The sequence below is a fragment of the Pteropus vampyrus genome, unplaced genomic scaffold, assembly GCF_000151845.1.
Source record: "Pteropus vampyrus isolate Shadow unplaced genomic scaffold, Pvam_2.0 Scaffold61, whole genome shotgun sequence".
Lineage (NCBI taxonomy): Eukaryota > Metazoa > Chordata > Mammalia > Chiroptera > Pteropodidae > Pteropus > Pteropus vampyrus.
In genome coordinates this window covers 925,836-949,074 of record NW_011888842.1, presented here as the reverse complement: position 1 = coordinate 949,074, position 23,239 = coordinate 925,836, and the positions used below count along the sequence as shown (strand labels likewise).

The following is a 23,239-nucleotide window of genomic DNA, read 5'->3' as shown; positions in this document are numbered from 1 at the left end:
CCCTCCTCCCCAGACCCTGCGCCACAAGGACACTTACCTTCAGCCCGTCGGGCCCTGCAGGGCCACTGTCACCCTCAAGGCCTGGCTCTCCCTGGAAAGGGTGGTGGGGAAAGACAAGGAGACATGACTGGGGAGTGGGCCGCACATGCTTTTACTTCTTCCCCCTCCTTGGGGCAGGACACCAACCCCTGGTCTCTAGGCAATGTGGTCCCGGAGTGCCTGGCGCATACACAGTGGATGGTGAATCAGTGAATGAATAGGAGAGCTGAGTCACCCACTCAGCTCCCAGAAAGGGGAGGCAGGCGCCCCAAACAGCCTGCTGTCCACAGGGTGGGCTGCAGTGGGGGCAGCACAAGGCCTCGAGTTAGAAAGTCTGGTCATGGAGCCATCCTAGACGCCTATGTCCAGGCTGGCTGGCTGGACTGGAAGGCAGTGCGGCCTAGTGTCTGAGAAAGGCTTTGACGTCAGGCAGACCTCAAGGTCCCCACCAGGTTTCCCATCCACTGGTAGTTTGACCACAAGCGAGCTACTCAGCCCTCCTGCATTTGTTTTCTCATGTTGCCCATCTTGTGCCTATGGCAGACACCACTAGTTGATCCACTACAACGTGGCTCCACGAGGACAAGGCCTTCTGTTACTCACTGCTGTGTCCCCAGTGCAGGGTACACAGTAGGCTCATCATTCGCTTTCCTACTGAGCCTAGATGGAGCCTCTGGGCCCTTCTCAACGTGGCATTCCAAGAAGACCATGCTTATCAATCTCCATTGACACACGAGATTTGCCATGTTAAGGCTTCAGGCTCTACACTCATCCTCTCTTGCCCTGTGGCCTTCCCCTCCCCTCCTAACTCAGTTTGTGGAGTCTCTGTTACCTTTGGACGGGGGGTAACATGAGATATTGGGAAAAAGGAAAGAAGAGAAATGAGACTTGGCTTGGGGGTTCGATGCCCCAGGAAATGAGACCCACACTAACTTCCCCTCGCTCTTGGGCCCCACCTCCCCATCTGTAAGATGCTAGAGGATGCCTGCTCTGTATCTCTCACAGCATCCAGGGGTCCACATTCAGGCAGTGACCTTATCACAGGGCAAGAGCATAGAGAGGTGGACACAGAGGCATGCCAGGGCTTCTTAGAGAAAGACAAGCATTGTAGATTTCTTGTGGAAAAAGGGAAGATAACCTTCCATGGAACAGTTTTCAAGGATGATGGGTGTTTTTCAAAAAAAGCACTGGGAGGCCAAATAAGTTTGGAGATCCTGGATTAATCCTAAACGAACCAATTTCTTGGTTGCAGGCCTTCTCAGAGACTTGAAAAATGCTACTGCTAGTGTGTTAGAGGGAACACCGAGCATGCAGTGAGTCCCACACATTTCGACCAAAGAATGCTTTTCTTCGCAGAGTACCTCCTCTACACTGTGGAAATGCTGAACCGCCAAGAGACTATTTCTGCAGGCGAGGAAACTGAGACTCGGGAGGTGGAGTTAAGCCCTTCTCTCCACCCGAATACCCCTGGGGGTTGCTTTCCGGGGAGAATGAATTTGTTGTGACTTACCCGCTGCCCAATGAGGCCCTGCTCCCCAAGGGTGCCCAGAGGCCCAAGGTCACCCTAGGAGAAACCAAACACAAATCCATGGGAAGGTGGGTAGGGCTGGCCCTAGCCCTCGCCATCAGCTCTGATTTGGGGTGGGGGGAGCAGTGGGGGAGCTGGCCAGCTCCTTCTTCCCCAAAACCGAAGAGAATTATAAAACACCAGCCAGAGCCCCTCTCCTAGGTCAGCCCTGGCCATGCTGGCATCACCGCCACCGCCATCATCACAGTTTGCATTTACATAGCGCTGTTCTAAACGCAGTTGACCCTTGAACAACACAGGATCGGGGCGGGGAGGTGGTGAGGGGCACAGTCAAAATCTGCACATAACTACAATCAATAGCCAGCATGTGTGGATTCCCAGCCATGGAGTTGAACTTTGAACAACGCCCAGTGGAACTGTGCCAGTCAACTGAAAAAAACCCACGTGTAAATGAACACGCACAGTTCCAACTCATGTTGCTCAAGGGTCACTGTACCTTTTTATTGCACACATTTAATTCTCGCAAAAGCCCTACCAAGATGGGTATTTTCTTTCATAAAGAAACTGAGGGGCTGCGTGGTTAAATAACTAGCTCAAGTTCGTGGCTAATAAGTGACAAGTTCAGGATGCAAGCCCAGGTAGTCTGGCTCCAGAGAGTATCAGGTGCAGAGATGGCAACTCTGGCTGGCCACCTCCTTTACGCGTCCTAAAAACCTTGGCGAGAAACCCAACAATGAAGAGGCCCTAAATGAGCCAGAATCACTGCCACACACACCTTCCTTCCCCACCAAGAGACCCAAAATGTCTTCCTCCTGCTGGGATTTGAAAATTATACTCCCTCCATGATGGCATCTGGGGCATGAGGAGGAGACGGAGCTCTGAACTCCCAGCTCCGCCCCGACCCACAGTCCCACTTCTATCCGTTTTACAGGTGGGGCATTGTTCGAGCACAGGATCCTGGAACTAAGCCAAGACTGTTAGTCTCAGGCCTGGTCCAACTCCCTCTGAAAAGCTGAGACTCAGGTACAGGTGAGGGGTGATCTGCCGTAAGTCCCATAGCCTCTCGAGGGCTCCCCCAGGCCTTGCCTCAACAATGCCCTCAGGCCACCAGCATCACTCATCAGCTCCGGGGCCCTGCATCGAGAGCAGCATCCTCTTCCAACAGTAGGGAGGGGGGTGCTCTCCCCAGAGCCCATGTATCAACGGGCGCCTGTTTCCTGGCAGGTAATGAGGGGCACGGGTGCTGAAATGCAGATGGTATCATGGGAGGCTGAGGGTATTGCCGACCTAGTGTGGGGGCAGGGGCAGGTGCCAGAGAAAACATTGCTGGGTTGGGGGCAGGGGGGGGCTCTGGGCCGGCTGGGCCCACTGCTGTGGCCATGGCCTGGACCCACTCCCCACCAGGTGCACAGAGAACCCATTATCTTGGGCACAAAAAAAGCTTGTTTCTTGTCCGGGCGCAGAGGGGTGGGAGGGTGGGGGCGGACGTGGCCGCCAGCTGGGAGCTGCTTTCAGCAAGTCATTTTGCTCTTCCTTCATCCCACCTTACCTTCATCCCGGCTTCCCCAGGAAGGCCCGGTTCTCCCACTGCACCCGGCGGCCCCTGTAAGAAAACGCTATTGGTCCCTGGACCAGAGGCTGGCCCCTGAATGTAAGGGCAGGCTCAGAGAGGACAAGGGATGTATCCAAGGTCACACTGCATGAGAGACACAGAGCTGTCTTGGAGCTTGGAGCTGAGATGAGGGGAAGGTGGGTAATTGGGCCCAGGCTGCTGAGCCTTGGGTCTCCGTAGAGGCTGCTGGAGCTTTCTCCCTCCTCCCCATGAGTGTGGTTTACCACATTAGGAGCCCCTTGGCAAGCATGAAGAGGAAAATTTCGTGATTCACATAAGGCCAGGGGAGGAAGCCAGTGGATGCTGTGTTCAGGGCTGAGTGATTCCAGCCCTTTTCTTTGCGGCCGGGCCAAGAGGACAATGGCAGGAAGGGGTCCTGAGTTATCACCATCGCCATGGCTGCAGCCCTTCCATAAACCCTGGGACTCGGTTTTCTCCTCTGGATAACGCAGGGGTATCTGAGGGCCCTTCCAAGCTCCTCAATACGTGACCGTAAGAGGTCAGGTTCTGCAGTCACACCTGGGCTGGGTTGAAGGCCCAGCAGGGTAGGAGCAGGGGCATTGCTGCTTTCCCTGGTGCCAAAAACGAGACACTGTCAACTCTCCTTAAGGTCCTGGCATCCCTGCATTCCACCTACTGTCACTGGGACAGGGAGCCCAGCTCCTCGCCCTGTGTTATTAGGGTACATCTATCCTCTCTGCCAGGTGCCTACCCTTCTGTCTGCAGCACAAGACACGACCACCTGCCCAGGGCATGACAGGGACCCCCTAAAGAAGCCAGCTAAGAGGGGCTGATACCTTCCCAGCAGCATCATGGGACAAACAAGCGTCCCTCAGCACTTACGTTGGGTCCCATTTCTCCTGGAGGGCCAATTGGTCCCTGGGGTCCCTGGGGGCCCTGGAAGACAGACAGACAGACAGACAGTTGGGAGAAGACAGCCTGGACCTTCTTGGTCTGAGATCTGAGACTTGATAATGCATCCAGAGGGGTAGGTGAGGGCAATCACCTACAAATCCTGGGGACTCTGCAGCCCGCACCCCCAACCCGGCCATGCCGAGGGTCCTGGTGTCTCCAGCACATCCTCTCCAATCCATCTGCACGCGTTCCTATTCACCTACTGAACACCAAGCAGGGTCCTCCCCTGTTCAGAAACCTTCCAGCTCGGCAGCCATGCTCAGTCTGTTCCCTCTGCCAAGATGCCCCTCCACTGTGGATCCACCCCTGGAAACCCTGCCCCCACCCCACATCAAGCCACTCTTCTAAAGGGCATCTGCTGGGCCTGAAGATGTGGAGCTGCACAGCCCAGCAGGCAGGAGCCTCCGGCACTCCCCCTGGTCCCGCTGGGGACTCCTCCTCCGGAGTCCCTAGAGACTGGCCTCTCCTCTCCATCTCCAGCAGCGCCACTCCACAGCCTCCTCACGGGTCTCCCGGATACTTGGGCTGTCCCCCAGATTCAAGTTTCTAAAGGGTCCCTCTGTTTTGAACCCCTCAGTGGCTCCTGTTGCCCTTGGGATAAAGCTCTCTCCAAAGCAGGGCCTCCTCCCGCCCTCCCCGACTCCATGTCCGGCTCTCTCTCCTCCAGCCACGCTGGGCTCTGCCATTCCCAGTCGGCTTATTAATTTACTCTCATCTTCCCTCCCTCCCTTCCTCCAACACTTCTCCCTCCACTTTTCACTGCACCAAGCACGCTAAACACTTTCTCATTTACTCTTCATGACAGGATATCAAGGTGGGGCCATTATTCCCATTTTATCGGCCAGAAAACTGAGGCTGGAGGGTAAGAATACTTAGACTCAAGCCGGAGCTCCAGAGCTCCCCTGCCAGGGCTCGCTGCACCCTCCACGGCCTGTCCCATCAGCCCCAGCATAGTCGCTCTCCAGCCTCTCTCCTTGTGTGACGCCCCGGCCCACACCCCGAGGTGGGCGGCCTATCTGAGACCAGCCTGCCAGGACAAAGAGGCAAAGAGGGAGGAGGGAAAAGGCACTTACCGGTTCTCCTGGGAGGCCCTTGGTGCCTGGCGGGCCGGAAGGACCCGGGATGCCCTGCAGAGACAAAGGTGACCTTAGTCCCTCCATGGTCTCCTCCCCACCGCCTGTCCTGTCCCCTTGGCCTCAGTCAAGCCATCATAGCATATGAGGGTCCTACCCCCATCCTCTGACGGGAAGACTGAGTCCCAGGGGAAGAGACGTGCTGGAGGGTCTTTGGTAAAGGGAGTGGGCAACTGGAACCTTTGGGGTTTCCACAGCAGGATGGGAATTTGGCTAAAAGGGCTCTTATCTCCCCCACATGGCCCCACAGAAGTTTAAGAACCGGGGCTACTTACGGGAAAGCCTCGTGTGCCCGAGTGCCCTCGCTCGCCAGCCACACCCTGGAAGCACATTTGGGTTCATTAGAGGCACATGCCACAAGGCAGGGAGCGGGCGGGGGGCTGGCAGCCGTGGCCTGACGTACCTGCTGCCCAGGCTGGCCGGGTCTGCCCTGTGGTCCTGGAGGGCCCTGCAGGAAGCAAAGCACTCTGAGGTGGGCCGGGTACTTGGGAGGCCCCTTCGAGGAAAGGGGGCCCCTGTCCCATGGGAGAGACGAGGAACCGCGGGATCACAGCATCCACCCCTCCTCCAGTGTGCAGGTGGGAAAACTAAGGCCCAGCAGAGGGAGTGGCTCGCCATCGTCACCGGGCGCTCTGGGTGGAAAACCAAGGACCCCGTGCCCCTGATGGAAACAGGAGCAGCCTCGGCCCTCAGGGTCCCTGGAGGAGTTTGGGAGTCCCAGTGACGGGCCAGAGGCCTCTTCCCCACTCTCAGGCTTCCATGCTCTTTCTCATTCACATGCTTTCTCTTACTTTCACTCTGTCTCAAATCTCTTTCTCCCTTCCCCAGCCCCATGCTCGGGGCTTGCAGGTAGAGGGGAGGCCAGAAGGGGTGGCCCCATGAGCTCTCAGGAACTACCCTACAGCCTTTCGGAGACTCGTGACTGTCTTCAAGGGGGCCTCCTGTGGAGGAGGGTGTGAGCCCTGCTTCCTGGATGCCTGACCCAGCATGGGAGGTGATAGAAAGGACAAGTCACGGCGATCCATACCTTCAGGCCCCGGGACCCCTGCTCCCCAGCTGGTCCATCTGGTCCTCGGGGGCCCTGGAACAGGAAAAAGGGACTAGCACAGTGGACAGCAGGGGTCTCCCTCGGGCTGGGAACCAGGAGGATAGGGCTGCCCAGAGCCTTGGGCCTGTCCCTGTATGAGCCCAGGGCTCCCTTCCTCCTCCTACTTCCCATGAATTCCCACCCCGAGGTGGGTCGCCCCTGTGCAATGTGCCTGCAGTGATGGCTCTGCAGAGGGCTCGCAAGGGTGGACACGGCTAGAGGCCCTGCCATTCCGGAATGGGGCTGGTTGTGCATCTAAACCCATTTAGAGAGACCTTGGGGATCAGCCGGCCAACCCATTTCACAGACGTGGAGACTGAGGGCCAGAGCAGAGAGACACATGGCCGCAGCCAGGTCTGCAGACTTTCCTGTTGCATGTTCTTTCCAGAGCACATTTGGGCAGAAACAGTTGTATGGAGCACAGCCCTTGGAGAAACTGACAGAGCAGGACCTGGGGAGGATCCACATGTGGCCAGATGTGTGGAACAGGCCCCTCTCCAGCCTGGCGTGCAAGCCAATCCGGCCTAGCTGAAGCCAGGAGCGGGCAGGAACAAGCCAGGGGTCAGGCAGCTGTTCCCTGGAGTTCTGGGCTCAGGTCTGACCCTCGAGACAGGCTTCTTGATCTTTTGAAAGCTGGGAGGCCCCCGGGGCAGATGGAATCCCCCCTTCCCCCACTGCACAGGTGGCAACACTGGGGCCAAGGCAAGGGCAGTGACTCGTCTAAGGTGTCTTAGCACATTAGCAGCTGGTCTGCCCTCCAGGGCTCTCCCCACCGGCCCATGTTTCCCCTCTGTGGGGTGGATAGGGTCCCCTGGAAAAGGAGAACAGTCTGGTCTGTAGGGGTCAGAGGTGCTGTGTTGTGGAGACAAAGAGGATCCCTTGACGGAGGCTGGCCCACCCGGCCCAGGAGCAAGGCGACAAAACGGGGCCAGGGACGTGCCTGAGTGGAGGGAGGATGAGGGATGTGAAAACAACAAGGAAAAATCACTTATTAATAATCGAGGCATAAAAGTGGGAATTCCTCTTATCAGCTGCCTGGGACTCTGGATGCTTCAAGTCCACACTATAGCCTTAAATAGTGCCTCACTGATTAAAGAAATGAAGACTGGAGACCAAGGGGCTACAGCCAGCAGTTTAGCTGGGCGTCTGTTCCCAGCGTCTCCAGGCCTGGAGCCCAGTGGAGTCCAGCACCAGGCACCTTGGTGCTCAGGAAATGTTGTGCCCCAGGGACACGTGACTGCTCCTCACTGAGCCTCACTTCTCTCATCTCAGAAATGGGGATGAGAAATCTCGGCCTCGAGGCAGGAAATAATACCCACGGGCAGCTCAGAACCTGACCTATATGGTAAGCGCTTAATAAAACGTGGCTCTGCCAGAGGAGGGTGTGGTCCTCCCAAGGGTGGGGACAAAGGGATGGCTCAGCGAATCTGGACTCAGTTCCTTCTTCAGAATAAGCAGCTTATATCATGCTATGTAGAGCCAGCTGAGAGTTTTCACAGGTTCTAGATGGAGTTTGATTAGAGGGTGTGGGTGCAAGTTCTGGTTTCGCTGCCAGCTTGCTGTGTGACCCAAGGAAAGTCCCTTTCCCTCTCTGGGCCTCAGTTTCAGGTGGATGCTGTCAGACCATGTGTTAGACTTAACATCTCTGATTCATGGATGGGGGCCTGATGGAGAGGAAGACAGATTAGGGTGGGGACATCCTGGATCATGGGACCAGGACAGAGGTTGAGCTGATGGGTGAGCACCTGGGCCTTTCTGAGAGATGGCTTCTGGCCACTGGCCTCTGTCTCTAGCTGAGGCATAAACTTCCCTGGATAAGGAGAGCTGTGAGAGAGGTGTAGAGGCCCAGAGATGTCAAGGGCTTGGCTGGAATCACACAGCACCCTGTTTATTCTAGGAATCAAAGCCTTTCATGGGGAAAGGTTATATGATCTATATAATAAGAGTAACAACAAAACAATAGCAACAGTAGCAGCAACAATAGTGAAAGCTATTATCATCATTTCTCAAATAAGGAAATAGCCTGTGGTCACATGGCTAATAAGTGGAGGAGCCAGAATTTGAATCCAAATCAGCCAGATGCCGATTTTTTACCACCAGTACCTGTCACTGTTTATCTGTATGAGAGTGAGCTCCTCGACACAGCAGGTGTGCAGGTCAGGACCTAGAAAAGCCTGCCAGGAAGCCTCTGCACTGGGCAGGGTGTTGGACAAGACACCAGTTGCCTGAGGGGGCGGGGGACTCTGCTGTCCCTTGGGATCACCAGAGTTCAGGAAACTGGGGCTGGCTTGGGAGAAATAGGGCCAAGCTTTGCTGTCTGGAGGAAGGAGGTGGCAATGGGGCCTCGGCCGCCCTCCCTCCCCAGCTGCACCATGCAGGGAGAGGAGCGAGGGCCGGCACACACACACACACACACCCTTGCTCTGGTCCACTCTGCAGCTTGTCCTGTGTCCTCCAGGTCCCCCAGTCCTGGCCCCTCTTCCCCAAATGAACACAGGCTGACCCATCCCACTGGATGCAGGCCTGGGTTTTTAACAGAGCCACATGTCTGTTGTCTTGGAGCCACTCCCCAGTCACAGCTGAGGCTTGGTGGGGAGGAGCCTCTGCCAGGGACAGAAAATCTGGCCAATCGCAGCTATTGTGAAAAGGGGATGGATGATGGAGAGGGAATGAGCCCATGCCAAGCACATCCTACGCACTGCTGCCTATCAAGCGCTGACCTGGCGTGAGGCACAGGTGAAGGGATTTAATCCCTATGGCTGATTCTGTTGTTGACCCATTTTACAGGAAGAAGCAGAGGCTCAAAGAGGAGAAGTCAGGGTTCAAGGCCAGGTCTGCTGAGCTCTAAGCCCCACTCACAGGAGCGTAGTCCAGTGTTAGGCACTTGAATCTCAGAATCTTCCCGACTCCCTCGAAGCGGACAGTGGAGGGAAAGTGGAGTCTCTGTCTTCCCCAATACTCTGCCCCAGCACGCAGACTTCCTGGCAGTCTCCTGTAGGCCCTGACCTGCACACCCACTACGATGGGGAGCTCGCTCTCTCTCTGATGAACAGTGGCTGGTAGGTAGAGGTGAAAAACTGGGCATCCAGCTGACTTGGGTTCAAATTCTGGATCTTTACAACTTCTTTCTGTGTCACCCACCAAGCCTTAGGGAGGTTAAGAAGCTGGAGTGAGATCCCAGAGCTGGTAATCAGGAAGGCTGAGACTTACTCCTATACCTGTCTGAGCACCGCACTCTTCCACCTGGGGCCCATGGACCCAGACCCTGTCAGCAGCTCTACCAAGAGGAGAGGGCCTGGGGCCCCATCCTGTCTCTGGCCTTGACCCCTTAGTGCTCATGTATCCCAGAGCCGGGAAGTTGGAGAGTTGGGGTAGAGTGGGCAGCAGGGCCCATCTGTACATGGGCAGAAAAGCAGGCCGCCCATTCCCCATGGCACACGTGGGGAAACTATGGCCCAGAGAGCAATAAGGCCACAGAGCAAGCCAGGAATGGCCGGGGTAGGATCGGGATTAGGGGCTGCCCAGAACTGAGCTTTTTAGCAACACAATGAATGGCTCTCTGGGTTCCCCCACCATTCTCAGCTACCCCTTCTGTAAAGTGGCCTAAGGTAGCCTGTTAGGTAGAGGACTCAGGGGGCAGATCCCACAGGTTTTGAATTCCTCCCAAACCTAGCTAGGGGAGGGGCTTGTGTTCCTGAAGCTTCCCTCTCAGCCCCAGGAACTTTGATGTGGTTGGGAGCCTGGGTTTCCTCAAGCAGAAGATGCATTCTTCCAGCCGCTGCTGGGAAGGGGTTGTGGAGACGTCTAGGGAGAGCCCAGTGAGATGAGGGGGGGCCCGAGCCTCACATCTGGAGGAGGAAGCAGAGCCTGGGCCAGTGCGGCTCACCCTGCAGCTAATCTGGCTTCTGGGGGCAGGAGGAAATGTGCTCAGGGTCAAGGTGGAATCTGGCTGTCAATGGGCCTAGTCCACTTGCAGAGACCCAGGGCATGACTCTGGGAGGGGCCCAGCTGAGTCAGAGGAATGCCTCTTAATCTCCTTTTTCCCAGGCCGACCGCTCCGGACATCTGGTTCAGGGGAAAATTTAAAACCACTTGAAATTCAGCCAGGAGGAGCATAATTATCCCAAATCCCTGTACGGCGTTTGGATATCAGGTCTGGACTGACTGCATGACCTGTGCCATCTCGTTTCCTTTTTACAAGGCTGCAGGGCCCAGGACCTATACACTAGTTGGGGGTAAGAAACCACTCCATCAGTCCTCCCTGCATGATTGACAATAAGGCTGCATTCGGTATGCAAAAGAGGCAGATTCCCTGGATTCAAATCCCAGCTCTGCCACTTCCTAGCTGTGCAACCTGAGACAAGTGACTTAACCTCTCTGTGCCTTAGTTTCTTTGCCCGTAAAATGGAAATAAGAATAGCATCTATTTGTAGATTAGTGTTGAGGATTAAATAAGTTAATATATGTGATAGGACAGTGTCTGACACATAGAAAGTATGAGTGATTACTTCTGGCCCCTGTGCTCAGGCCGGCCTTTGCTTAAAATTCTCAATGACTCCCAGTTTCTTTGGAACATAGCTCATGGGCCTAGCTGTGGTATTTGAGGCCCTGCTTGGCTTGGAACCTGCTAATTCTTGGTTTCAGTCCCCCCCATCCCCCCCACCCCGTACACACCTGTCCCTCTGTTGAACCAGTGGGGATCCCTAACCATGCCACGGCTTCTCTCACCTTGGGGCTTTTCCTCTGCCTGGAACCTGGCATCAGATCAAGCATTGCCTTCTTCCTGACACCTTCCCTGGTAAACTGTCCAGGTGAGGTGCTTCCACCATCAATGTGCTAATGACCCTGTACTGTCTGTGTGACCAACTTGATTGAGCCATAGGTCAGGCAGGAGTCATGGCTGTCCTATTCTCTGTGGTATATCTACAAAGCCTCCAACAGTGGCTGACACATAATAGGTGTTAAATAAAAGGTGGCTGAATGAATGAACAAACGAATGAATAGACAAAGCGCTGGTACCAACGAGCCCATCTGTGCCCACTGGATGGCATGGCCTGGTGCTCAGAAGTGGGCTGGAAAAGATGGGTGGGTTTCCCACGGTAAGCCTGGAACCCTGCTGGTGCTGTGAAAGTCAAGGATCTCGGCGCTGGGCAGGGGGCAAGGTACAGGAGGTGGTCTCTGCAGCCTGTGATCCCCGCCAGTGTTAGCCCCCAGGGGCTAGGCCCCACTTACCCGGCGTCCCTTTGCTCCCCTCATGCCTGGTAGGCCTCGAGATCCTGGAGGACCCTGCGGGAGGAGAAAGAGTTTGGAGAAGCCCCCTTTTAGGGTGTGAGTGCAGCAGCAAGGGCTCGGAGCAAGGGGGCAACGCTTGGCCTCAGGAGCAGGCCCTGCCTGGGCCCAGCAGCCTCTACATTGAACGACTTGGCCCAGTAGGAAAACTGGTCCCACTAGGAGAAGCAGAGGATAAGCTGCAACCATGAGCACGAGTGTGCCCTGGGAACCACTGATGGGGGCAGAGGCGTCCTCAACCCTTCCTAGGAATGGGGAGTGGGGAGAGGCCTCCCTGGGTGAGTCATTTCCTTCTTTATCTCAAAATCAACAATCAGAAGCTACATGACATTCCTGACAAGAGGTCTCTTCAAATTCCCATTTCCTCTTTTCTCCCCCATCAGCAAAGAGAAAATGGAAGCTGAAGTCCTGCCCCCCACCCTGACCCCAAGTATCACCTTGCAAGCTACCTGAAAGCAGTCTAGAAGGAGCCATGAGGTAAGAGGGGGAAGGACTAGACCACAGCCCCAAGGTGAGGGAGGGGAAGAGGAAGCTTGCCTGAAGAAGCGGGGCTGAGGGTGGTGGGGAGAGGCTGGCGATACAGCCCTGGGATGGGGGCAAAGAGGAGGGAACAGGCCTGGCCCAGGGAAGAAGTCCAGTTATCTCAGTTTGACAGAGGAATGACAAGAGGCACAAGAGAGAGACAGGGAAGGAGGGAAAGGAAACACAGGGCTGGCTTTGTTCCTTGAATTCTCAGCACCTGGTCCAGCCTAGGCCTGTGACAGAGATTTAGAGATCTGTTGAAGGAACAATGAATATGAGAACAACTGAAGAGGACAGAAGGTCGGAAGGGAGAGAAAGAAGGTGAAGAGAGGGAGCAGGCCATCATCTCACTGCCTAACTCCTCTCCTCGGGTTCTAGCCCCAGCTATACGCAGCAAGCAGTGCCTGTGCCCTATGGCTGTGGCCAGGACCCCTTTAACGGCTGCAGGAGCCTCCCAGCTCAGTGGCCAGTCTCAGATCAGGCGTGCTAATTTTACAAGGAAGAGGTGGCCTCAGCCTCCTCTGAATACCAAGGAGAGGCCCAGCTCTGTTTGAGGCCTCAGGAAAAACTGCTGCTGCCCTTTCCCTCTCTCTACGGCCTGGAGGGGCGTGGACCCTCAGACTCCTGCTGCCCAAGGCTGATTTGAAGGGCTGGGTCCCAACCTGACCCCTGGTCCGCAGAGCAAGCAGGGTGTGGGCCAGGCTCAGCGCAATAAACAGGCAGATCTGCCTCCTGGATGGTGGAGAACACGAGGATTGGGTGAGCAAGGACCATTTTATAGAGGGATTTCAGACTGCAGAAGGTATGTGATGCGTCACTAGGAGATTTCAGGAGCCAAGTCTTGACTTAGAGGCAGGAGAGTGGAGTGCTTGAATGAGCCAACTGTTCCACCAGAGACCTAGGTTCAAATCCCAGTTCTGCCATTTACTAATTCTGTGACCTTTGGCAAGTGACTTAAACTCTTTGGACCTCAGTTTCATCATCTATAAAATGCGGACGAGAAGAGTCCCTGCCTCCTAGAGCTGCTGGGAAGACAAAATGACCCGGCAGGTCTTCGGCAAAGGGTAACTACAAGCTCTCTCAAAGACGGAGGAGGCCAGAGACTGGACGTCCCAGGACCTGACTATCCCCGCTCTCCCAAATCATAAAGATAATAATCTTGGCTGACCACGGGGCTGTAGGAGAACGTGGATGTTAAAATGATTGGAGAAGTGGGAAATGCCATTCCAATGTGAACAGCATTGTCAGAAATGTTGCTTTAATAGTAATAGGCCTACTGATACTAGTGGTAATTAATGTATCTAACAAACAGTAATAGTAATTATTATTACTCTTACCATTCATTAAGTACTTAGTATATGCAGGTAGTTTGCTAAGCATGACATCATGTACTACATCATTTAAGTCTCACAACGATTGCATAATGAAGGTAGTATTACACTGGCATACAGATGGGAAACTGAGGCTCACGGAAGCTATGAGTGTCGCCAACAATCACACAGCTAAGTAGGTGGGGGCGTCAGGACTTGACTCACATGTGTCTGATTCTTCAGTCGCTTTTCTGGACCTCCTTATTCTCCTATTTCCCCAGCGGCACTAGGTGCAGCCAGCTGCAGAGGAACCCCAAGAGAACCAAGGGACCAGTCCCATACTGCAGCAGTGAAGGGTCGATGGCAACCTTGGGATCTGAAAGTGGCCCTGTCTGTCCGATTTCACTCAGCCTGAGCCAACCCACGGAACAGATGAAAGCATTGAGGAAACGGGATGGCGCGTGTCAGTGGGACCACAGAGGTAGGGAATTCAGAAAAGGCGCTGGCCTAGACATCCCCATTGTGTCCCACCCCCCAATGGCTTTCCATTTTGTCCCAGTAACTCCTTTCTGGGCTTTCCTCTTCCCACTGGACAGATAGGGAGACTGAGGCCCAGGGAGGCTGAGGTCCAGGGGCGCAAGAGCTAGAGTTTGATGATGGACCCTAGCATCCTTGTACGCAGGCTCTGGCCCTGCCCTGGGCATCTCCCACGCTGACAGGCTCCAATCGCTTCACCTCCAGGAGGATCTGGTACTTAGGTCCCATGAATGCTGGGGAGGGGGTGGGACAGCAGCCTTAGGGTTGGGTGGCTGGGACTTTTGGATTCCAAGCTGGGTGCCTCAGCCCACCAACCAGCTTGGAATCCAGCCCCTCCAGCCGCAGGCCAGATTTGGCTTTTCTTCCTCCTCATGAACCTGGGAAAAACCATGCTATTGGGGGCCCACGGTGCTGTCTTCTGATCGCAACTCTGCACTGAGTTTTCTACCTGATCAAAAAGAATTGGGGGTGAGGGGTAGACAGAGACCCCTGGTGCCTAGCACCTCTGTCTTTGGATGATGGTTACTTGTGTCCAGGCTACTTGCCCCTGGGCTAGCCTCTCCCCAGCACCTAGCACTGCCTGACACATAGTAGGTGCTCAGTAAAAGTCTGTTAATGGGTGAGAGGACATTTATACTTGGCACCCCCACAGACAGTGAGAATCTTAAGAGCAGACTGATTTCTTATCATGTTTGTATTTCCGGGACTGAGCCTAGGCCCAGAGCACAGAAGGTGCAAGGAAACATTTGAAAACTGACTCGGCCTTGCTTCCCTAATTGGTGCAGAAAACTGCTGTGCGTATACCTCCCTGAGGTTCAAACCATCAACGGCTCCCGTGCCCTCCTTCACCAGAGCCCAGGGAACTGCTCAGTCTAGTCTTTGGAGGGACCTGAGAAGCCTGAACTCATCATTCCCCAGCCTCGACCTAGGATCTTGCCTGGGCTGGTCCCCCTCCCCCAGCACCCTTTCCACCTGCCTGAAGCCCACCCCTCCACCTCCCAGAGGGTGCTCCCAGCCCTGGGCCTGGCCTCAGCCGATGCCAGTGCCGTCCCAGTCTCCATGTCCTCCATCAGCAGAGGCAGAGGGAGCAGGAGCTCCCCATGCTCTGAATGAAAGACTCCTTCTCACCTCCCACATCTCCCTCAGGGCAGCGGAAGAGGCCCCTGGATCTGGGTGCTCCTGGCCACAACCCTCCCCCAAGCCCTCATTCCTGTTCCCCTCCTCCCTGCGTTGGGATCCGCAGGAATACCCCAGATTCCTCAGTCATTACACTAAGTCCAGCACCCTGTGTCCTCAGCTCTGACCCTCAGCCCATTTGTCCCGTGTTTTCCATCTTCCTCTCCACTTGCTCCATAGCAGGCGTTATTTATTTATCAGGTTCTCTCTCTCCCTACACTGGAATGTAAGTCCCTAAAGGGCAGGGACAGCTTTCTGCCTTGTGAGGGCAGCACCTTCGGCTGCCGGAGCAGCCTCAGGCACATGTCACACAGTGTTTCCTTAATGAATGAACAAAGCCATGATGGCACTAATAGCCAAGATGCTCCCGTCTAATGAATATCACTATGTAATGAACATCAGCCTCACGGTGTCATTTAATCCGTACAGTCACATTGTCACAAGCACAATTATTTTCTCTATTTGTCACATTGTCACAAGCACAATTATTTTCTCTATTTCTCCGATGAGCAAACTTTAGGCTCAGACATCTGCCCTGGCAATATAGCCCGAGTAGTAGAGCTGGGATTTGAAACTCGATCTATCTGACTCACTGTCACCCTTCCTTGACAGTGGATTTGAGCTCAAAACATGAAGGCTTTGCTTACCGGGGGTCCAGGCTCTCCGGGGTTCCCAACGCCACCTGGAGTTCCAGGATGACCCTACTCAGAGAGAAGAAAAAGAAGGAATCAGCGGTGAAAGGTGCCTCTTCCTCCTTCGGTTCCACCTCGGCCAGCTCAGCCCTGGCCCAGGGGCAGCAGCCAGGTCTCTGGAGGGAGAAGGAGCAGATCATTCTGAACGCCTGGGGGAGGCAGAGGCAGAGGCAGAGCAGAGGCAGAGGCAGAGGCAGAGGCAGAGGCAGGCTCAGGAGAAGAGAGCTGTCACCACGGCTGTAACAGGAGAGGTGAAGGGATGCAGACTCGCTCCTTACCATTGATCCCTTGGGTCCAGGTGCGCCTGGGGGTCCCATCACGCCCCGGTCACCCTGTGGTGGAGACAGCAATTCAGAGAGGTTATGGCTGTGAGATGGTCCTGTGGGGGGCAGGTGCAGAGGGCCTGCCAGAGGTACGTGCCTAAGGTCTAGAGTCCCTGCCTCGCTCATGACCATGTCCCCCAGGGTGGCGACAGGGGAAAGGGAGGGTCCTGGAATTTCACTCAGCAGAAACCAAGACCCCAGCAAATCCTGGGAAGCCTCAGTTCCCCTGCAGCATGCCAGGCAGTGGGCTTCCCATGGGGAAGATGGTCTTGGTGAAGAACACGCTAATTACATGTCCCTTTCGATCTGGGCTCACGTCATGTGGTCCCCATTAGGCCTGGCATCCCTTGGCTGGGCATGCTGAGGCAGAAATGGCAATAGAAGATATTTCTTTCACTCTACCACCCCCTGCCTGAACCTTGATGAGATACCGGAGAATCAGAGCTATAACTCATTCCACTTGACCCATCCAGAAAGACTGGGCAGAGATGGCGGGTATAGCAGATGGAGCTACAACTGGAAGGCAGGGGCTCTGGGTTTGAATCCTGGCTCTGTTTTTGTGACGCCCTGTTTCTTGTATCTGCCTAGCCAGCAAACATTTATTGAGCGTCTGCTATGCTAGACCCAGAAGATACGATAGTGAGTAGAAACAGACAGACTCTGCTCACATGGAGAGAGACACCCAGAGTGTCGCGAGCAGATGGATGCAGATCACCAGAATGGAGGCGGACGAGGGTAAGCGTAGCACGGGAGTAGGTCTCAGAGCTAAGGCGTTTCAACAGAGGACTTGACCTACCTGGGTGCAGGGGTGTGGTGGGCAGGGTATCCCTCAGGAAGTCTAGCTTGACCTGAGAGCTGAAGGATAGTTAAGAGTCATCTAAGCAGAGTGGGCGGAGGGGGCGGGAGTGGGAAGAGTATACCTGGCCAGGGGAACGGCATGGGCAATGGTCCGTAGGCGAGGAGGGACATGAAACATTTGAACTATAAGAGAAGGACGAGTTGGCTCTGATATTGCACTATAGTTATGCAAGGTGTCCCCACAGGGCACAGGGCACGCTGGACTTTTCTGTACTAATTTTTGCAACTTCTCGTGAGTATATAATTTCTTCAAAATAATAATTAAATTAACAAGAAAGAAGAAGAGGAAGAGCAGGAAGCGGGGAAAGCAGAGACAAAGGAGAAAAAGGCGGTGGCCAGAGGGTCTGGGACACGGGGAGTGATGAGGCGGGTGGCACGGGATGAGCCTGGAAAGCCGGTGGGGTCAAACGAGGGTAGAGTCTTCCTCTCTCTGGACCTCAGTTTCTCCATCTATTGGATGGGAATAACATCGGCTCCCCCAAGAGAAATGTACTTCTTTTTTAAAAACATGAATCTTTCCCTCCCTTCCATTGCCCACCCTGTGCAGCCACGAGGGCCCTAGATGACATGCGTCAGCCGGTCATCACACAGAAGTCTAACTGCGCCTGAGGTTGCTGGGAAAGGGGACAAGGGCTCTTTAAGGGATTAGGTGCAAGGGCAGCAAGGAGAGGCCGCGAGAAAGAGGTCTGAAACCCCCAGGTCAACGGGCCCCCTCATCTTTTTAAAACTGCAAAACATAAGCTCTATTTGCTTGTACATTCCCTTCGACACCACTTACCTTTTCTCCCACGATTCCTGGCTCCCCAACCAGACCAATGAATCCAAGAAGTCCCTGTAAGAAACATTTCGGAAAGCAACAGAAAGGAGGAAGCAACGTGAATTCAGAGATGTACTGAATTTCAAAGGCATTTTTCCTGCAGTTTCTTTCCCCTGGAGCTCATCTTCCGGATCCCCCGGCCTGTGCCTGGTATTCCAGCCAGCAAGGGGCTGCCACTGAGGAGAGCTGCCTCTCCCCCGGCACTGTCCTGCCTTCCCCCACCCCACCAGATGGTTCTGATTTCGGAGCCAACCGGTGGGGCCGCTGCCAGCATCCCTGGGAGCGCCACACATTCTTCCCGCACCAGAAGCAGGCTGGGAGGTGGCCACGTTAGAGAGTGGTGGTTGCGGGGAGGCCCTTAAGCCGTGCCGGGAAGAGGCCTGCCTGTGAGAAATCTGTCCCCATCTTTCGTGGCTCTGGGGCTGTCTCAAAGAGAGAAACAAACCCGCTGGCCAGGATAGAAATACCAGAACAGCATCTGCCAAAAGACCTGATTGAAATCTGGGAAGTGGAGGCCTTTTTACTGTCTCGTGAAAGGCTTCCTCTACTTTCCGAAAGAGCACACACACACACACACACACACACACTGTAGTCCCTGTTGCTCTTTTTAACTCCACTGGGTGCTAACTTGCCTCTGTGTTCCAGGGCTTCTTCTAGGTGGCTGCAGGCCCTGAGCAGGCAAACACATGCACGGAGAGGGTAGAGAGCCTAGAGCAGTCACCCGGGAAGGCAGACAATTCCTTATCCAGACCCCACGCTCTTCTCTGCTAAGGAGTGTTCGAGCACAGGGGATCTTGTGTGGTTCAGGGGTGCCAAAATGCCTTTGCAACAACCCAGGTTTGCAGCTAAGAGTTTCTTGGAGAATTAGGAAAGACTGAGGGATGAGTGTGTCTCATAAAGGCTTCTTCCTGTCCCCAAACTGTATCCAGAAAGGAGTGTGACCTTGAACTTGATCAGAAACAGATCAGAAATTGTGTGCTCAGGCAGCGAAGCTCCAACCTGTCCACTAAAGTGACAGAATGGCACCCAGTTCCAAAGCATTAGTTTTGTGGGTCTCAGAGTCAGTCCTAAAGTGGCAGCTCAGGGCAGGACTGCGTGTGACTTGCTGCTGCAGCCTGGGGTTTTGAATCTGGTCTGTGTGACATTAAAGCTCATGCACTTGTCTGTCCACCCAGGGCCTCCAAAGCGTGTGGTCGTGAGCAGGGCACAGATCTTCCTGGCACCTGGCACCATCATTACGCAAGATGGATTACTCATTCTCTGGGATCAGAAACCTTTCAAGGTTGAAGTATGAGGTGAGAGTGTGAGGTACAAGGTATGAGACCATGGCTAATAAGTCACAAAATAACCTAGTATTTGACTTCTGCAACAATTTACTTGAAAAAATAAATAAATCAGCATTTTCACATGATAGCAATATTAATGAACAATGACTGGTACTCACTAGGTGCTAATCCCTATACCTGGTACTTTATTCTATATCTCATCGTCATTCAGTTTTTAGGTTTGTGGACCCCAAGCAAATCGCAGAGCCTCTCTGAGCTTCATCTGCAGAATGGGGGACTTTAGAGAAAGGTCCCTGCCTACCTCCCAGGGTTGTTCTGAGTTCTGGAGATAATGCATGGCACATGTAGGCGTTCAATAAATGTGGGTTGCCTCGCATCCCGTTCCGATTTATTTTAAAAGGGTACAGGGTTAAGACAGAGGCCTGAGCTACCCACGAGGGAGCAGTCAGATATTTAGAGGATGCTGAGTGAAGGGAATAAAAGCTGCTCTGTTAAAAGGCCCCTGCCCAACTGGCCCAGGGAAACAGAAATTTCATAGCCGCTTTAAATTTATGAGTTGTTGGGTCCTGGAAGGCAGGCGGGTCATAAACCTCAAATAAGAAGCCAAACAGGATCCTAATGAATAAGGGCCATACAGCAAGTACCCCAGTTCCCCACCCCCCACCAATGGGACCCTCCTAGGGCACTGTCCTGGAACATCCTGGCAGGCCTGTCCTATGGGTGGAGCCGAGGCTGGCTGAGGAAGCCAATGTCAGAGTCCCAGGGTTTCTACCTGGCGGGCTGGGAGGAGCAGCCGCTCTGACAGCCGCAGGCATGGCTGGCTCCTCTTGGGCTGGCGAGAGGGCACGGGGGAGGAGGCAGCATTGTCACTTATAGCGGGCACTGAGCAGGCAGGATTTAAGTCCCTGATTTTGGAGAGGAGGCTGATCTGGTTCTCAGTGTCTACAGATAAAGGGCAGCTGTCTGCTATGGGATTTTTTTTTCCCTCCCTCCGATCTGTCATGTGATGTTCTGCTAGGCACTGGAAGGCAACTGAGACTAGGACAGTTGTGGGTCCTCTGTTGGACTAAACATCCCAGAATTAGGTGTTTACATGCCTGGCTTCCCTCTGGACAGAGCTTCTGAAAGGCAAGGTACATGCCTTCTAATCATCTTCGTGTTCCCAGCACCTAGGACAGGGCCTGGCAAGCCTGCGCCACTCTAATCAGCTGTTATAAAGTAAGAGGCCAAAAGGTTTTTCAGTCCCTCTGGGCAGGTCTTGGGAATCCAGCAGACCTGAGTGTCAACCTTGCCTCTGACTGTTTTGTTACTGCCTGGGAGATCTTAGGCAAGTGACTTAACTTCTCAGAGCCTTGATATCTTCATTTGCAAAATGGGGTAATAATACCTACCACCTTAGGGTTGCTGAGGGAATTGCAGGTGATGGTGTAGAAAGTGTTTTGGCACAGAGCATGGTACCTAATAGATGCCCCAAAATATAGCTGATACTGTGATTATAAGGAGGTCCTTGTAATTTCCCGGGGATCCTCTGATTCTCCTGTGAACAGGAAATGCCTGCCCCTTCCCACGTCAGGAGGAGGCCAAGGGAACAGCTGGCCTGGCACCAAAGTGTGCCTGGTGGCAGCCATGGGTCTCTAGCTCTGCCTCACAGCTCAGACAGGTCTCTCTTTCCTTCTATGGTCCAAGCTGGGAGGTCTGCTGACCAAGTGGTCCAGGGACTGCTCCGGGCAGGTTTCCCTCTCCTCCTGGCCCCAGCTTTGCCACTACCCTTCTTGGCCAAGCCCATTCTCCTCCATGAATCCCAGATTGCCAAGGTGGACTAGGATTCAGGGGTTCTTAAGTAGGGTCCCTGTAAGCCTACATGGATGGAATTCAGAAGGTCTATGAACTTGAATGGGAAAAATAACTTTTATTTTCATGAACCTCTAATTGAAATTTAGCATTTCTCTCAAATATGAGTGTAGGCAACACACCCACAATACCCGTAACTGCCGCAGATACTGACATGTCACATTACAGTCATTGCTGTAGAGACTTCAAAATGTATCATTAAGGCTTGTGACCACTTTGAAACGGAGGTATTAGACATGCTGATAACGGAGGTATTAGACATGAGGCTAGAGCTCATTATTTAACGCATTAGTACAGAAGCATATTTGTGAGTAGATCACATTTGAACATACTATCATAACTGCATTTCGACATAATTTCCTTCGTAATCCTCTGTTTTGTATTTTCTGCATTTAAACACTATATTCTAAGAAGGGGTCCACGGGCTCCACTAGCCCCCAAAGGGGTCCAAGGTACAAAAAAGATTAGGACCCTGGGACAGAGTGATTTCCAAGCACCCTCAGTATCCTAACGTTTTAGGATTCTGAGTATCTATTTCCCGAGGGCTCGACCATCAGCATAACTATGAAATTAAATTTGCTGATCATATTGCCTTTTTTTTTTTTTCCAATCAGGAAATATATCCAAGCCGCAGCAGCCCTTCCAAACTCCCGGGCTTCCCACAGAATGCGCTCGGATGACACTGGAAAGCTTTCAAAAATCCAGCCCTCCCTCTGCTTTAATTCCTTTCTTCCCCCCGACAGATGTTGCAGGCCTGGTAAGGAAGCAACGTGTGTGACTGTCACGCCACGAATGATGGCGATTTTCGGTGGAGACAAATTTTTCTGGATCCCCAGCATCATTCCTCCTTCCAGCCTGAGGCAGCCCCTTGCAGGGTTCAGGGATTGAGGTCCTTCTTTAAAGAGGTGGAGGAGACTGTTACTTCCCCACCTGTCTACCAACCCAGCACTCAGGGCTGCTTCTCTCCAGCGCCAAGGCCCTAGACCTTGATAATAAAAGTTGAGATCCTCAAACTCCCTTTTTAATGAATACTTGCAACCTCCTCTCCTGCTCATATCTTGGCCTGGCTTCTTCCCTACTAGCCAGAGCCACTGGTTTGCATTTCATTTTCTTTATAATTTAGGGATGCCTGACCAAGAGACCCTGGCAAGTGGCTATGCTTCTCTGGCCATCGGCTTCCCCATCTCTAGCATGGGTGGCGATTGTTAGTTAACGGCTCTTCCAGTTTCAATGTTCTGGGAGCAAAGTCACATCACCTCTTTAGACAAATGCCCCAGAAACTTCCATAGGGTAAGGCTGTGGGGAATGGCTGTTGTGACTATGATTCGTGGGTCTCATTCAGTGACTTCCCCTCCCTGAGAGTAAGTTCATATCAATGAAAGAGGGAGACGAGTGGACCCACCTCTGGAGCTGGGATGGGAATGAATGTGGGCTGCAGGTGGAATGCTTACTAAAGGGCTTGGCACAGAGTAAATGCTCAGTAAAGGGAGACATTATGCTCAGAGACCAGTGTTGAATTACCTGCTCACCCACGGGCCCCGGCCGTCCAGGATTGCCTGGCTCCCCCTGCAAAGAAACAGAGCGCGATCACTTGCGATGCGTGACAAGAGTCTAGGCTTCCTGGAGAACACCCCAGCTGACTGACTGGCCTTAGTCCCCACTGGTGGGGATGGACACGGAACCTCATCACCAGAGTCTGGCCTTGGAGACTCCAAACAAATGACAGGGACAAAGGGACATTGAGACAGAACCTTTGGCCCTAGAGATTACCTGAGTCACCCATATCCTCCTGGTGGCCCTTGCGGATTACTTGGAACCCTGATGTCTACATCACATGTGGTCCCTTCATCAAACCATTGCACTTTGTGGAGGTGGAAACTGAAGCTCAGAGAAGTAAAGTGACCTGCTCGAGGTCACACAGCAAGCTAGAGGTAGGACTAGAATTGGAACTTTAGTCTGACTGATTGAAGTCCTCATTCCAGGCTGCCTCACTGTAGGACAAGTATGGACAGAGAACTGGAATCAGGACACCTGGGTCCTCGACCCCAATCCACCAGAGCTCTGCCGCCAGCTCTTGGGTGATCTCGGTAAGTCTCATCTCTGCTCTGGGATCAGGCTCCTCGGCTATAAATAAGGGAGATCAGACTCATTTATCTCCAAGGCTATTTCTAGCTCTCATGCTTGGTGGTCTCTCGTGGCCTTGTCCGTCAGCTTTCTCTCATGCTGGGGTGGCTCCTGCTCCTTTGGCAGCCGCAGCAGCCCTG

The 23,239-nt window shown here is 53.7% G+C and overlaps 1 protein-coding gene across 1 annotated transcript in view; it reads right to left on the bottom strand.

Annotated features, from left to right (window-relative positions):
• The window catches only part of COL27A1 (collagen type XXVII alpha 1 chain), a 144,573-nt gene that overhangs the window by 42,803 nt on the left and 78,531 nt on the right, over positions 1-23,239 (bottom strand). Inside the window, exons 24-36 of the mRNA XM_023531042.1 lie at positions 22,497-22,541; positions 17,800-17,853; positions 16,119-16,172; positions 15,796-15,849; positions 11,547-11,600; positions 6,255-6,308; positions 5,631-5,675; positions 5,503-5,547; positions 5,168-5,221; positions 4,023-4,076; positions 3,117-3,170; positions 1,550-1,603; positions 38-91 (exon numbers count right to left, since the gene is read on the bottom strand). Coding sequence (XP_023386810.1) covers positions 38-91; positions 1,550-1,603; positions 3,117-3,170; positions 4,023-4,076; positions 5,168-5,221; positions 5,503-5,547; positions 5,631-5,675; positions 6,255-6,308; positions 11,547-11,600; positions 15,796-15,849; positions 16,119-16,172; positions 17,800-17,853; positions 22,497-22,541 — 675 coding nt within the window. The remainder of the gene's footprint in view (positions 1-37; positions 92-1,549; positions 1,604-3,116; positions 3,171-4,022; positions 4,077-5,167; positions 5,222-5,502; positions 5,548-5,630; positions 5,676-6,254; positions 6,309-11,546; positions 11,601-15,795; positions 15,850-16,118; positions 16,173-17,799; positions 17,854-22,496; positions 22,542-23,239) is intronic.